Here is a 15,808-nt window from a genome sequence, read left to right as displayed (position 1 = left end):
TACCTCGGCACTAATTTGAATTTAAATTGTAAGAAAATGGGATTGCGTGTACATACAGATTCGAGCAATGGCTTATTTTTAAGCTTATTAAAAGTTCTGTTTGACAAAATTTAATAGCTATTAATCAGAGGTTCCCCTTTAAAACCCATGATATTAGAGCTATAGCGACGTCTCTAGCATTTAAACATAATCTTTCTTTGGCAGCTAATCTACTGGTGACTTTCTGGAAGTGCAAGTCGGTTTTTTGTAGCATTATTTACGTGATGTCAGAGCTTTATACAATAACTGCAGTACACTGGGGCCTTTGTCCATGGTTGGTATAGTGTTTGGAGAGGAAGCATCAGAAGCTTGGCTTCCTTACCTCTCTTTACCTTGATATTTGGTGTTTTAAGTTTTTTGAGGAGCCTGGAGGGTACTGAGTACCTAGAGTGCCCACAGTTTTTAGTATGGGTTGTGGTTATATGTTTTTATAGGTGATGGTGACAGAATGTCTGGTTGTTATATGTTATTTTGTACTGCGTCCTGGGCAGGGGCATTTGAGTGTTTAGCTTTTGCTTTGATGTCGATCTCTTATATTCAGCGTTGCAAGGCTCTTGTAGCTAGTACTTTGTCTAGTGATCCTGGCCATGCTGCTACATGGTGGAGATGAGCACCAACCAGGGGTAGTAACTTCTTGCAGCAGCTCTCCCACCAGGTGAGGAACAATAAGCATTGTCTTAGTGCTATCTCTCATTTCATTAAACTAATGTCATGGTGTCTGGTCTACGAATCCCTCCCTCCCCCACAACTTGGATTCAGTTTTTAAGTAAATACTGTGTAGATTTACTTATAGTATAACTTTTATAAACAGTGGACCCCTGTATTTGCATTCTCCGGATTTGTGGACTCACGCATTCGCGGATTTCTCTCAGAAAGATGTCCCCCATTATTCGCGGAAAATTCGCCTATTTGCGGTATTTTTCTATGAGAAATATCCACAAATTAATTTTTTTTTCAGTTTCATCATAAAATGCACTTTTTGTGATAAAACTATTAAAAAAACCAGGTATAAACATTTTTAGTGGGGTTTTCTTGAGTTTTAACTAACAAAGTAGGAGGTTTTGAGCATTTTTATAGGGGTTCCAACTATTCATGGGTTCTAACTATTCACGGGCGGTCTGGTACATATCTCCTGCGAATACGGGGGACCACTGTATATGTACTTACCCAGTAATTACAGATGGAGCCTGAACTCCTCCCCTTTTTGTACATGGAACTTACCCAGCAGATATATACTTAGCTATAGACTCCGTCGTCCCCGACAGAAATTCGAATTTCGCGGCACACGCTGCAGGTAGGTCAGGTGATCTACCGCCCCTGCCGCTGGGTGGCAGGAATAGGAACGATTACCGTTCTAGAACCAGATTTTCTCTGTCGCGGTAGTGTCAACATACGTTGTTGCTACCTCCTGACTTGATTTTCGTTTTTTCATCGCCATCGACCTTCTGGGGGGGCTGTCTTCTGCAGGGAGTACTGGGTCTTTGGTTTGGCATACGCTTTTATTAACTTTTTAATGAATTTGGCTTCGAAATTTCGAAGAATATATTACGTGAAACTACCGAATTTTTCGGTAGACACTTATATTTTGCAATAAGGGAAATATTGATTTTTTTTTTTTTCACTAATACGTGTATAAGTGTTAGAACTTGATGAAGGAAATATAAGATCTAACTTCCTACTTTAGGAAGTCAGAAAGCATATAACTAGATACGCTTCCTTTAGAAGCTTTAAGAGCTCTCGTACTAACGAGCAGTTAGAGTATTGACAATTCTAGTAGTTGTTGCATCCTCATCACCTTCTTACTCCACAGAATCTACAAATTCATATGTGCAAATTTGAAGATAAATGGATGGAGCTCAAAAGGCGAGCTCTAAAAAGGTAAGAAGTGAATATAGTGTTCCCAGTGCAGTGGAGGGTGCGTCTGATCGGCTCCGTAGCGCTTCCAGGCCTAGACCTCTTCCAAACTCCCAGACCCAGTGGAGGAGGAAAGTCGACAGCCGCAGGAAGGTTAGGGAGAACCCCCACCGGTCAGGCGTCCTCCCCTCGGCAGGTTCTGTAGAACGTCCCAGACTGCCAAGGATAGCCATTGATAAGGCATCCTTAAAAAAGTGCGTCTCTTCATCTTACATCCGAAAAGACGAAGGAATTGTTAAGTGTTTTTTGGAGGTGATCTAGCGCGTTCTCTGAAAACTAAGAGAACACTGAGCAAGAGCCAGCCGCTGCCAGGAAGCCGCGTTCCAGCAAGCTAGCGTGAGGTACTTTCCTATAGCCAGCAGCGAGGCGCGTTCCAGCTAACAGACTAGCGCGAAAAGCCTGCGTTCCTACAACCCAAAACGCGGAAGCCGCCGTTCTAGAAAATTTTTCTTGGCGCAAGGCGCCTTCAAAGAGACGAAGCGCCAGCCTGGCGCAAATTGCGCCAGAAAAACAAACGGCTAGAGCAAAGGAGCCTTACAGTAGAGTGGCAATCAGAACGATTCCTTCCATTTGAACGTTTCCCGGGCAAGAGGCTCTTTCTAAAAGGGGTCTAGTAGGCGCTCGGAACTGTCAGGGCGCACGGGACCTTCCACGCAAGCGGAACGTTCCAGGAGCGAGTCTCCTTTCTAGCGTGCGGAACATTCCAGGCGCGCGGAACATTCCAGGCGCTAGGTGCAAGGATCCAGGCGCCAGAATATCCTTTCTCTATCTGCCTCGCAGGGAAAGAAGGTAGTAGAGTATCTGCTGTATGAGAATACGATACGGCAAATCATAAGCACATACCGTAGTTACTTCTTTGCTGAGCAACTCAATTACCAGTATCCTTCCAGAATTTCCTAAGGAAGGACTACGCTTAAAGGGATTGTTAAGACAACACCTACTTAGCTTCTAGATTTATCGAAGTCTTGTTTCGCTTAGATATGCATTATAAGAACTTCCTGAAGTTCGATAATAATGTTATAAGATGCCTTTATTAAATGGAGTGGAGGTAGCTGGCAACTCTGGAAGAGTAAGGCCAGTCGGCTAACGAGACTGCTATCGCTTAGACACCAACGCAGTATCATGTAGGTGTCGGTCATGATGTGGGCGGTAACATGTCTCTCTCCTGCGGGATGGAATGAATACCGTGTCTCTCCCCTACAATCGTGGTTTTAGCCTCGGATTGAGGGGATAGTTAAGCAAACATAAATAAAATATTGTCTGCCTTTTGCTAAGAAGCTTTCAATAAGAAAGATATTACATTTCAATGCTGTTTACCGTAGGTAACATTTTTAAAGGATTCTAACGCAGCGAAACTATATTGTATAATGCTCTCATGCTTACGAAAGCATGGCTTATTAGAGTACATGCTTAGTGAGAAGATGAATGTAGTAGAGAATTCACTTTAAGACTACGGTATGGTCAAGTCTTATGCACATACCGAGGTTAACTACAGAATTCCTAGTATCCTTACAAAGGTTTCCTAGATTAATGCTGTTTACCACAATGTGACAGTATTATAAAGGATTCTAATACGGCAGCGCGCGATATATATAATTCTCTCATCCTTTCGAGAAACGCACACAACCTTTTTAAATTCGGATATTGCTCAAGAGAAGTTGGTGAGGTCGATGGGAAACTTTCTCTTAGTGGCAGAAGTTGTTTCCCTGAATGGACTATACTACGTATATAAAAGTTTTTTCCCACTAAGAACGGAATTAACATGTGAAGGATGTCGGGTACCATAAAGGCATAGATGTTATGGCACACATAACCTAAAAGAACTAGAAGGAAGCGCCAGCCTGGCGCAAATTGTGCCAGAAGCACCATCCAAGATTTTTTCTCGTTTTAGCGAGTTATTAACCTAAAAGAGTCCAGTAGGCCTCTCGGACAAGCAGGCTCGGTAACGGCAAGATTCGTTTCTGATTTCGTTACCCATTTAATCGAAAAAAAGGGGTCGCTTACAAGGAATGATGAAATGATTTATTTTAATCACTTAGGCCAATTCCACGACTCTCATATCGCAAAGAGCATCGAGAATCTCTTTTTTCGCCCCGGTTCGCGTTAACAAAAGAGAACCTATTTGGGAACAGACACGGAACGTAACGATCCTTAAGAGGTTCGATGCAAGATTTTGCATGTCCGTGAGAACCTTCTCGATCGAAGATAATAACTGTTAACGTATGTCTAACATTTTATTGAAAAAGGAGTTGGTGAGAACAAAAAACCTGCGGAAAAGTATTTCTTCATAGATCTCTTTGTAAGGTAGAAGACGAACAGGCTTCCTTTAGACTGCTTCTTTTTCCCTCGAACCAAGAGAGGTAGCAATATAAGACATCTTTAAATTTAAAGAAGGGGAATAAACTTTAGCCTTTTTTCCCCTAGTTATAAATTCTTAACAGATATTAGATAATTGGGCGTCAAAGGAAGAGAGGATGTATGCCTCATTTTGGCCTTAGAGAGGTTTGGATTCACAGAAGTCACGTTTTCTTCTCACAGCATGTTTCGTAAGGCTTTTCCAAGAGTATCTGGATATTCTATCAGAATCTATTATAAATAGACCTACCTAAAACCTTCTCCACTCTGAGTCTGTCCGCGTGCAGACTGACTAGAAGTGGACATGAATGAGAGGTTTTTTCAAGGTAAATGACAATAGTCATGGCTAAGACATAGAATTGCTGCAGATCGTGTTAGGGAATGAGGAAACTGTCCTCTTCCGATACCTCTGTGAACCACATAGCGAGTTTTTTCTTCACTTTCAGAGGGAAGAATCACCTATGTATATATCTGCTATCAAAGAACGCAGTTAAAGGCCATACTCTGTCTCTACAAAGGGAATTAGAGATAACAGAGGATTAAGATCTTCGGGATCTTATACGATACCCCAATACGACAAGAGTAGGATATCATGTACTTCGAATGGGATTTTTGTGTTTTTTTTTTTTTTTTTTTTTTTTTGTGGCCACAGATTCCGTGTTCCGACAAAATGGAACTGCTCCTCATCTGACTTCTTTGGAGAAGGAAGTTTATGAAGGAATTCTTTGTTTCTCTTAGCCCTAAACGACCAAGAAGACCAGTGAATTTTTTGTGCATTGGAATCTCGCATCAGATTCAATGGAGACTCGGCAATGGGTTCTTGCCAGCATAGTATGTCTGGCAAAAGAAATAAATCCCTCTATTCCTGACGCAACGCTTTCAGAGAGAAGTTTCGTTGCCCAGGCAGGGTACTTACATTTTCATCTACAGAAGAAGAGATGGTTTAAAGTTTGCCTACAGAGTCTTCGGGGTGCGATGAGGGGCTCAAAATGCTTCCCAGAAGGTATTCAGAAGGATACAATAAGAGCTAGAAATCAGGGTTCCGCCCAATTTCAGCTCAGAGTCTCCTTCGACTTCCAGACTCCTTCCCTTCCTTCGGGCAAGGATAGGGAAGATTCTGCAACGAGGAACCTCATCAACATGTAAGAAGAGATCTCGTTAGCAAAAGAAGTGTCACGAAGGATCCTCCTCGGAGGAAGACTCTTCTCTCTCGTGTTGTTAGATATCCTGTCGTCTACTGGGTGTAGCTGACTAAATCACCTCCCCTTGCCAGGGGCCAAAAGCTCAAAGGGGAAGAATTTCTTCCACCCTTCTCCAGTCTCCTGATAAACTATGTGGTTGTTCAGGACTCTCGGACAATGTAGCGCCAGCCAAGCGCCAAATGCCAATACAGGCGAAAAACGCCAGAGGCGGACAGTTCCAAGGAACTCTGTCATGGTCGGATACTGAGAAGGACGGGCCTCCAACCTGGCGCAAATGCGCCAGAGGCGAACAAATCGACAGATATAAAAGAGTGGGTCCGAATGTGGACATCGTCAGACAGCCTAGAGACTCTTCCAAGCTCGAAGCTCCAGCAAGTGTGGAGGAGCCAAGCCAGGCGCGAGGCGCCCCAGCCAGGCTCTAGGAGCCAGCCAGGCTCTAGGAGCCAGCCAGGCTCTAGGAGCCAGCCAGGCTCTAGGAGCCAGCCAGGCTCTAGGAGCCAGCCAGGCTCTAGGAGCCAACCAGGCTCTAGGAGCCAACCAGGCTCTAGGAGCCAGCCAGGCTCTAGGAGCCAGCCAGGCTCTAGGAGCCAGCCAGGCTCTAGGAGCCAGCCAGGCTCTAGAGCCAGCCCATAGCTATAGGAGCCAGCCAGGCTCTAGGAGGCCAGGCAGGATCTAGGAGCCAGGCAGGCTCTAGGAGCCAGGCAGGCTCTAAGAGCCAGCCAGGCTACTAGGAGCCAGGGCAGGCTCTAAGAGCCAGCCAGGCTCTAAGGAGCAGGCCAGGCTTCTAGGAGCCAGCCAGGCTCTAGGAGCCAGCCAGGCTCTAGAAGCCAGCCAGGCGCCATCCAGGTGCCAGGCTCCTTCAAGGCTAGGCTCCAGTCAGGATTGAGGATCCATCCAGACGCAAGGCTCCTTCCAGTAAAGAGAAACCTAAGCTCTGTCATGTAAGAGGGCTAGTCCCCATTGATATGATACAGGTAAGGCTCTGCCATGTAAGTGGGTCAGCCCCCATTGGCACGATCCGAGAAGGCTCTGTCGTGTAAGCGGGCTAGCCCCCATTGACATGATCCAGAAGGGTTTGTCAGTCATAGGTCCCTACCTCGCTGAAACTCTTGAGGCATGCAGACTCATAGACAGTAATCATGAAGTCTTCTGCCAGGCTCCAGGTGCCTTCCAGGCGCAAGGCACCAGCCAGACGCAAGGCTCCAGCCAGGCGCGAGGCGCTAGCCAGGAAGGAGGAGCCAATCAGGCACCAGCCAGGCGCGAGGCGCCAGCCAGGCGCAAGGCGCCAGCCAGGCGCAAGGCGCCATCTAGGCGCGAGGCTCCAGCCAGGCTCTAGGCGCCATTCAGGCGCAAGGCTCCAGCCAGGCGCGAGGCGCTAGACAGGCGCTAGGCAGGTTCCAGGCTTCACCCAGAAGAGATCTATATCAAAGAACGCCCTGGCCTTCTTTGAGACATTGTGATCTCCTAAGCACTTGATAAGTGCATTGATGATTCCTTCAAACAGCTGAGAATTAAAAGCGCATGAAGTGCGAGCTTTTCCGAATTCTTGTTCTTTCCCTAACAATATGTCATAAGGACATATTAGCTGTCACATACGGGAGATGCAACTCTGTGTTGACTTCCCATTATCCGAAGGATGTCAAGATAACCTTCGAGGGATCCTTCTCTCTTGGTTGATACGTGTCTGCGGATACATTGCTGGGATAGGGAGCAGATACTGATCCTTAACTAGTGAGTTAAATTTTTATTTAACGTCGTGTTTTTTCTTTGGGTTGTTTGAAAGGAGTTTGTAGATAACTCTTTTCAACTTAAGCACTAACCCTCGTGTTAGGATCAGGTGATCGGGATCGGTGTTGTTGTGTCCTTAAATTATGCCACTAGGCATAGGCATATTGTCATGTAAGAGGCTCTGTCGAGTAAATGGATAAGACCCCATCGACAGACCCACAAGAACTCTTAGCCATAGGTCACATCCTCGCTGAGGCTCTTGAGGCGAAGCAGATTCCTAGGCATTAGCCATGGAGGCTTCCGCCTGATCAAGTAGGAACCAAGGTTTTATTTATTTATTACCTACAACGTATGTTGTTTACCTGTCTATTCAGTAAATAGTTGTCTCTTTCCCACCACCAAGGGTGTCAATCAGCTAAGTTATATAATGCTGGGTAAGTTCCATGTACAAAATGATATTGTTAAGATACAATAAAGTTTTGTACATACTTACCTGGCAGATATATACGATTGATGGCCCCACCCAACCTCCCCTCAGGAGACAGGTGGAAGAGAAAATCTGGTTCTAGAACGGTAATCGTTCCTATTCCTGCACCCAGCGGCAGGGGCGGTAGATCACCTGACCTACCTGCAGCGTGTGCCGCGAAATTCGAATTTCTGTCGGGACGACGGAGTCTATAGCTAAGTATATATCTGCCAGGTAAGTATGTACAAAACTTTATTGTATCTTAACAATATCATTTTTATGGACCAGTGTTCATGAAACAAACTGGGCTTGTGGATGAGTCGTTCCTCTTTTACCCTGAAAGTGGGTGGGGTCTGTCACCAACATAAACAAAATACTATCGCTAATGTAAATTTCAAAATCTCAACTGCCGTTGAGCAGAAACTCGAAGCTAAGTAATTACTGGGTAAGTATAGATAAAATCTCATTTTATTATAAAAAATATTATTCATGAAACATATATATTGCAGTATGTAAATTTAGAATCTGTTTTCTTTAGTCAGCAATTTTTTAATATTGCAGAAAAAATCTTACCAGGGAGAAGGTATTTGTATGTGAAAGTGAAAGGTGGCAGAGCTTTTGTGGATCATGTGAGAGAAGAAACTGTGAAATATAGAACTGAAAATCAAAGTTCTTTGTTTATTCACTTATCCCTTGATGGCCAAAGGTAAGTTAGATTACATCTAAATTTTATATAAGTAACTTATCCAGTAATTAATTGGCTAAGAGTTTTTCCTCGATTTGCAGTAGTGATTATTTTGTTTGTGTAGGTGATAAGACCTGCCCACTTTTGGGGTAAGAAAGAGGAACAACCTAGCCAGTAACGCAATTTGTTTTGGCCTCTTGTAATGTCTACACATGGTGTTGACAGAGCAGCTTGGTTTTTGGATTTATTATCTTCCCATTTGGTGAAGTATTTTGTTATGGTAGCCTTTCGACATTGTTTTTGACACACATTTTCCTAGTGAGACCTTTATTTGAGGGATTTATTACTTTTGTGACCTGTTGCTAGTTTAGATATGTCTGACACTAGCTCCTCTAGTCTCTGGTACTGTAGCAAAGGCTGTAATACCTGGATGACCAAATTGACACACCTACGTCTCTCTCACACCCTTTGCACAAATTGCAGAGGACAGGTATGTAAATTGATTTAACATGTGACGAGTGCAGGGCATGGGGTGAACAGAAATGCAAGACATTAGCTTCTCATTTAGCTAAATTAAAGAGATCAAAAGAGAAAGGCAGCTTCTAAAGCCAGTGGGAAATATGTACTCTTTCCCCTGGCTCCTGCACTTCCAAACCTGATTGCTTTGCCAACTTAGAAAGTAAGTAAGTTTGATCTAAAATTGAATTTGAGTTAGTACAGTGGCCAATTTAGGGGCATCGATGCAAGTTCTGTTTTCCAAATTTGAAAATAGTGAAGTGCCAGTGGAGGAGGTAGCTGTTCGTCGCACTGATTCCTCTATGCAAAGGTCACTGCCATACTCCCCTAAACCTGGGAGGAGGCATACTGGAGGCCCAAGGGAGGTCAGTGGGGTCTGCCCATGGACAGTCACCCCCTTAGTCCAACCTGTTGAGACAAGAGACAACCGCTGGAAAGGCATCTCGGGAGCGTGTTAGCTTTTTCTCCCTGTGTGAGGTAGCAAAAAAATCTTCTTCACTGGGCAGCCCAGAACCGCACAAGTTTAGTAACAAGGTTTATCCAAGAAAAACTTAATATTCTGGCAGATGAATTGAGCTGCCAACAGTTAGTCCTACCTACCCCAGACCCTCAACCATGGGCAACGGATGCTATGTTACAAGATTGGTCAAACAGAGCTGTATGCCTTTCCTTCCTTAGATATGATGAGACAGGTAAAATACCAGTTTTGGTCCCACAGAAATGTTTCAATGATTGTGATATCCCCCTTTTGGCCAGCAAAGGAGTGGTTTCCAGACATCCTCAAGCTGCTAGTGGATTTCCCAAGGTTACTCCTCAAAAACCACAGCTTCTCAGACAAGTGCACTTGAGGCGGTTCCATCAGGGATTGTGTTCTTTGGGCTCCACAGACTACAAACTGTCAGGAAATTACTCAGAAAGAATGGCTTTTCAAAATCAGCTTCAGAAGCTATTGCCAAGTGCAGAAGACAGTTGTCAGACAGTTTATCAGGCAAACTGGGCCGTCCTTCGACCGTAGTGTAAAAGATACATTATCTCCTCTACTAATACCTCTATAACAGAGATAGCAGATTTTCTGTTATACCCTAGGAAGTCTAGAAAGTTAACTACTTCAGCTCTTAAGGGATACAGTGCCATGTTAAGCTCGGTATTCAGACACAGGGGGTAAGGATTTGTCTTCTGACCAGATTTTCCGATCCGTATTATTAAATCTGTTGATACCACCAAGCAGAAACAAACTTCTTCGGTATCTTGGAATTTAGACGTGTAGTACATTTCAGTGGCTATCAGGTTTGCATGTAGTACTTCAATGGGTATCAGGTTTGCAGTTTGAACCCATGCATTTTATCTCCTTAAGAGATTCAACCAGGAAGATTTTCTTTCTAGTTGCTTTGGCAACAGTAAAACAAGTAAGCAAAATCCATGCTTTAGATAGGAAAGTAGGTTTTTCCAAGGGTAATGCAGTATGCTCATTTTCATAAAGATTCTGAGCAAAGAATGAGACTCCTCAACCATGGCTGCATTCTTCTCAACCATGGCTATGTTCTTTTATCATCAAGAGTCTGTCAAATATTTTGGGCCCAGATGAGGAGGAAAGAGCTTTATGTCCTGTAAGGGCATTTAAATATTACCTTAACAGAACAAGAGGGAATTCATGGACCTTCAACAGTCTGTGGTGTTTCATTAAGAAACCTTCATGTCCTCTCTCGAAGGGCATAGAGACCTCATCTCAGAAACCCATTCCTTACTTGGGAGATGGGCTTTTTATCCATTTGTAAAGTGAAACCCCATGAAATAAGGGCAGTCACCACTTCTTTGGCATTCAAACACATATTCATTTCCTCTTGTCTATTTTACAAGCGACTTTTTGGAAATGTAAATCAGTTTTTGCTTCATATTATCTACACGATATAGAGATGTTTTATGGGTTTAAGACACATGCAGTACCTTGGGTCCATGTGAAGCAGCTGGCATGGTTGGGGAGAAAGTGTAGGGAGGGGCTCTCTTTACTGGTTGTTATTCCTTCCTTCTCTACCCCAAAAGTGGGTGGGGCTCTTGTCACCAATCCATAACAATTAGCACGGCCCACAAATTTCAAAATTTAACTTACGAGCAAGTAAAAACAATTGAGTTATGTAATTACTGAGTAAGTATATATAAATTCTCATTCATTATGAAAATATATTTTTATCAGTTAATAGTTTCATGTTTACACCAGCTAAATATTACAAATACTGTACAAACACTTTATGGGTTAGGTTAAGAAGTAAATTCAGATTTGTTGTTAGTATGTTTTGTGATGCCCTTGAGATGACACAAGTATTTTTGCTGCATCCCTTGGCCCCTAGATGAATTACTTTCTGTCTTATACTTTCATGTGCTCTCTGGAATCATTTCTCACCTGACTGTCCAACATTAACTCCAACTTTCTTCTAATTTAAGAATGGATTCTTTTATACCAGCTCTGAGAGTCTAATTATGACCAAGTACGTAGTCTGTTTAAATTAATATTTTGTTTTTAAAATGATGTGAGCCCTTGGAATAGCAAGACCACATGATGAAGTATTTCACCAGTAGACTGCTGAAAACTAAGGTGCTGGTAAAATCTAGATTTTTGATAACTTGAACATCCGATAAGGTGTGAGGGACTATTGAATGCTCCTTACTATCCATATCCTTCAGCCTTTGTCACGGGTTGTGACATCTTGGCTCAGTGCCTAGTTTCTGACTAATCCTTTATCTTATAATCTATGTGTTTGTGTTCTTTGTCTTGTGACAAAGTTTGATTTTAGTAGATCATTTGTGAATTATTGGTTAGTTTTTTACATTATATCTCAGCAAGTGATAAAACTTGTAAGCATTAAAATATATGTCAACATCTTATTTTCACACAGAAATTAGCTCATGTAAAAGAGTTAGGTCCAAATTGGAGTGTATCTAGGGTGCATAATTGATTTCAAGTAAAGAATCAAACAGTGAGTGATGTTAAACAAACTAGTGGAAAATGATGTTGTTTTGTCAAAAGCTATGATGTGCATGGTTCTTAAGAGGTTTCAGCTATTGGGAAACATGAAGCTTTTATGACAGTATGCTTGGGAAATACATTTTAATAATACTGCATTGTATTATGCAGTAGCAAAATGTAAGGGTCTATTGGAGGTGAATTAGATTTGAGAATGGCTTAGCAAAGTTTGCAGAGAAAATATAAATTTCGAATTTTGATGCATCTGGTGGGCGACATTGTTTGAGATGCCACAAACTATATTGATTATGGACAGTTAGTTGGTGAGACAGGTACACTGAAAGTGATTGAGCCTTTCCTAAAGAAACTGACAGACATGATACAAAACACTGCTTGCTCTAAAGGAGGGCAAGTGTAATATGTATATGATGAGATTTCGGGCTTTTCTGGTGGAAATATGCTCCTCAAAATAGTACGCAAGTTCTGTAACAAGCAATGTCTATAGGATGAGGAAACATAAACAATACATTTGTGCACTAGGCTTTGGCAATAGAAGCTTTTCCCATCATTATAAACCCAGCTTTGTTGCTAGTGCTAGGCAACCAGTGACCACCATAAAAGATATTTCTGTGGTGCTAAGTTTATGGTTTGAGTTAGAGCAAGTTCACGTCAACATATTTAAATATTAGGTTGGTATTTCCAGCCCTTCAGCCTCTCTGAACAATTTTGCAACAATGCACTAGAATTGTATCGGTTTAGCAGGCAGTGAAGATTGTTTGGCAAGACTAGTTTGGTAACACTCCAAAGATAGAAAGGGTTACAACATCCTGGAAATGTACCACCTAGCTGTTGGGCTTCGAGGGTCAAAGGTTCAAGTTATTAGTGTGATCCATAGATAGATGCCAATGGGGGAAAACTGAAATAGTTCTCACCAGCTGTATCCATGCTATACTGTCCAAGTGGTCTCTCCACTTGAGAATATATATGAGACAACTGGCTGCTGCCGAGTATCTCATGCCTCTAAGCTGCTGGAAACTAATTTGGTTGTAATGGTTTTGGTGGAGGAAATGCTGATTGCAGGATTAGGTAAATTTCAACTGATGTGTTTTTAATAACATAATAGATTTTAATTTAGAAAATTCATTTTCCCCGTTAACTTCCTACTATATTTGTTTCAAGTGTTAAGGCATATTTTGTAGTGTACTGCACATGCTTGTTATCAAATACTCTATTTTATGTTTAAATGTTAGTTTTAAAATGTTTGTATTATTGCATAAAGTACTAACTTTCTTTATTCAATCCATCTTTTCCCAACATTTTTCCTGGGTCTTCTCTTCAAGATATGCTTCGCAAGGTGCACAATGTGTGTGTGAGCCAAAAATCAATGAAGGGTTTCTGTTTGACCTTCAGAAACTTAAACCTGGTAGGTGAAGCTTTTTATAGTTTGCATGCATTGTCATCCAGTGTCTCTTATTCTTATGTAAAGATTGATGACTGACAGTCCCTGAGCTTTCAACTGGGCTGGGTTCTTGACCTCGATGACATTAATTGGAATAGGTGAAGTTGGTAACAACAACTATGCCTGTATTTTCTCATATCCAAGCCTTAATTTTTTTACTGTAGATTTGCAAGTAAGTATTTACTTATACATTTTTTCAGTATGATACATATTATTCCTTTATTTTTTCATTTGTGCAATAGGTAATTTTATTTTTATTTATGAAATAGGGTTGTACTTAAGGTGAAAACCCCAAAAATTTTTTCCCAATTTTTTCCAATTAAATTTTATTTTTTGTACATGCAACTCCCCGCACAGATATATACTTAGCTTATGTCTCTGACGCCCGACAGAAATTCGAATTTCGCAGCGCACGCTGCAGGTAGGTCAGGTGATACTACCCCCCTTGCCGCGAGGGTGGCAGGAATAGGAACCATTCCCGTTCTAGACCAGATTTTCTCTGTCGCGGTAGTGTTGTGTCAACATATGTTGTTGCTACCTCCGGCCTGACTTGATTTTCGTTTTTCATCGCCATCGATCTTCTGGGCTGTCTTTTGCAGGGAAGTACTGGGTCTTTGGTTCGGCATAGGCGGGGCTTTTATTAACTTTTTTACAATGAACTTTCGGGCTCCGAAAAAAAATTTTCGAAAGAATATATGACGTGTAACTACCGAAATTTTCGGTAGACACTCGCATAGTTTGCAAGAAATGGGAAATATTAATATTTATTCATTAATACGTGTAATAAGTGTTAGAATTGATTGAGGAAATATACTGGACTTCCTACTTTAGGGAGTCAGTAAAGCATGTAACTAGTATGTACGTTTCTTTTAAAAGTTTTTTTTGGAAAAAAACTCGTACTAACGAAAAGCAATTAGAGTATTAACAGTACTAGTAGTGTTGCATCCTCATCACCTCTTACTTCGCAGACAAACTTCAAATTCATAATTGCAATTTGAAGACAAGGATTGTGGCCTCCAAAAATGCGAGCTATTAAAAGGTAAGAAGTGATACTAGTGTTCCCCATTGCAGTGGAGGTGCGTCCTCTGATCGGCTCTGTCTCGCTCTCAGGTCCCTCATCGCCTAAAGAGGGGGAACCTCTTTCAAGCTCCCAAGCCCATGGGGAGAAGGAATGTCGAAAGCCGTAAGGAGGTTTCAGAGAAATCCCCACCGGTCAGGCGTCCCCTCGGCAGGTTCTGTAGAGCGTCCCAGACTGCCAAGGATAGCCATTGAAAAGGCATCCTTAAAAAGTGCGTCTCTTCATCTTACATCCGAAAAAGACGAAGAATGTATATGTTTTTGATGATCTAGCGCGTTCTCTGAAACTAAGAGAACACTGAGCAAGAGCCAGCCAGGAACTTAGGAAGCCGTGTTCCAGCAAGCTAGCATGAGCCACGTTCCCAACAAGCACCAACAGCGAGCCGCGTTCCAGAAAACAGAACTTCGAGGCAGAGCCGCGGTTCCTAAAACCAATCCTGAAACCCGAACGCCGCGTTCTAGCAACTGAGCGCGAGCCGCGTTCCTACAACCAAACGCGAGCCGCGTTTCTAGTTCAAACTTGAGCGCGAGCCGCCGTTCTAGAAAAATTTTTCTTGGCGCAAGGCGCCTTCAAAGAGACGAAGCGCAGCCTGGCGCAAATTGTCGCCAGAAAAACAGACGGCTAGAGCAAGGAGCCTTATAGTACAGTGGCAATCAGAAACGATCCTTCCATTGAACGTTTTCCGGGCAAGAAGCTCTTTCTAAAAGGGGTCTAGTAGCTAGCTCGGAACTAATCAGGGCACACGGGACCTTCCACGCAAGCGGAACGTTCCAGGAGCGAGTCTCCTTTCTAGCGTGCGGAACATTCCAGGAGCGCGGGAACTATCCAGGCGCTAGCGCAAGGAGCCAGGCGCCAGAATATTCCAAATCTTCTTATAAGAGAGAGGTCAGTCGCGAGGCTCCTCTTTGAGTTTTTTAACTTGAGCAACTTTCCCCTGGCAAAGGTCAAGATGTCGCACAGGGCGCCGTCGCGTTTGTCAGAAGGATTCTGATACTAAGAGGGAAGCCATTTTTTTCATTATTCAGAAGACTCCTGTGTTTGGCAGTTCCTCTCAATGCGGACTCTCTCCTTCATTCATGCTCTTCCCTCGTTATGAAGAGGCAAGAGCTTTGGGAGTTTTTCTTATAAGAATCTCATCGACGTTTGGGTATGATGGCGGATAGGAAATATCTACTTCCTTTCCGTAAACCCTACGATGAAACAGGAAATTCTGTCTCTTCCGCGATTTATGAGGAAATCACGAAGATTTAAAGAGTTCCTGGATTAACTTCCTTCCTTAAGGAGATATATATACTCTTTCTATCGTTCTATTAACGAAAAGAACGAAGACAGTAAAAATTTTTCCTTTCTCTATCTGCCTCGGCAGGGAAAGAAGGTAGTAGAGTTATCTGCTGTATGAGAATACGA

General features: G+C 42.6%; 1 protein-coding gene across 1 annotated transcript in view; it reads left to right on the top strand.

Annotated features, from left to right (window-relative positions):
* LOC135199687 (centrosomal protein of 76 kDa-like) overlaps positions 1-15,808 on the top strand; it is a 116,651-nt gene that overhangs the window by 27,006 nt on the left and 73,837 nt on the right. The window contains exons 4-5 of the mRNA XM_064227843.1: positions 8,266-8,410; positions 13,205-13,287. Of these exons, the coding sequence (XP_064083913.1) occupies positions 8,266-8,410; positions 13,205-13,287 (228 nt within the window). The remainder of the gene's footprint in view (positions 1-8,265; positions 8,411-13,204; positions 13,288-15,808) is intronic.

Source organism: Macrobrachium nipponense, chromosome 26, assembly GCF_015104395.2.
Source record: "Macrobrachium nipponense isolate FS-2020 chromosome 26, ASM1510439v2, whole genome shotgun sequence".
NCBI classification, from domain to species: domain Eukaryota; kingdom Metazoa; phylum Arthropoda; class Malacostraca; order Decapoda; family Palaemonidae; genus Macrobrachium; species Macrobrachium nipponense.
This window is presented reverse-complemented; position numbering and strand designations above follow the sequence as displayed.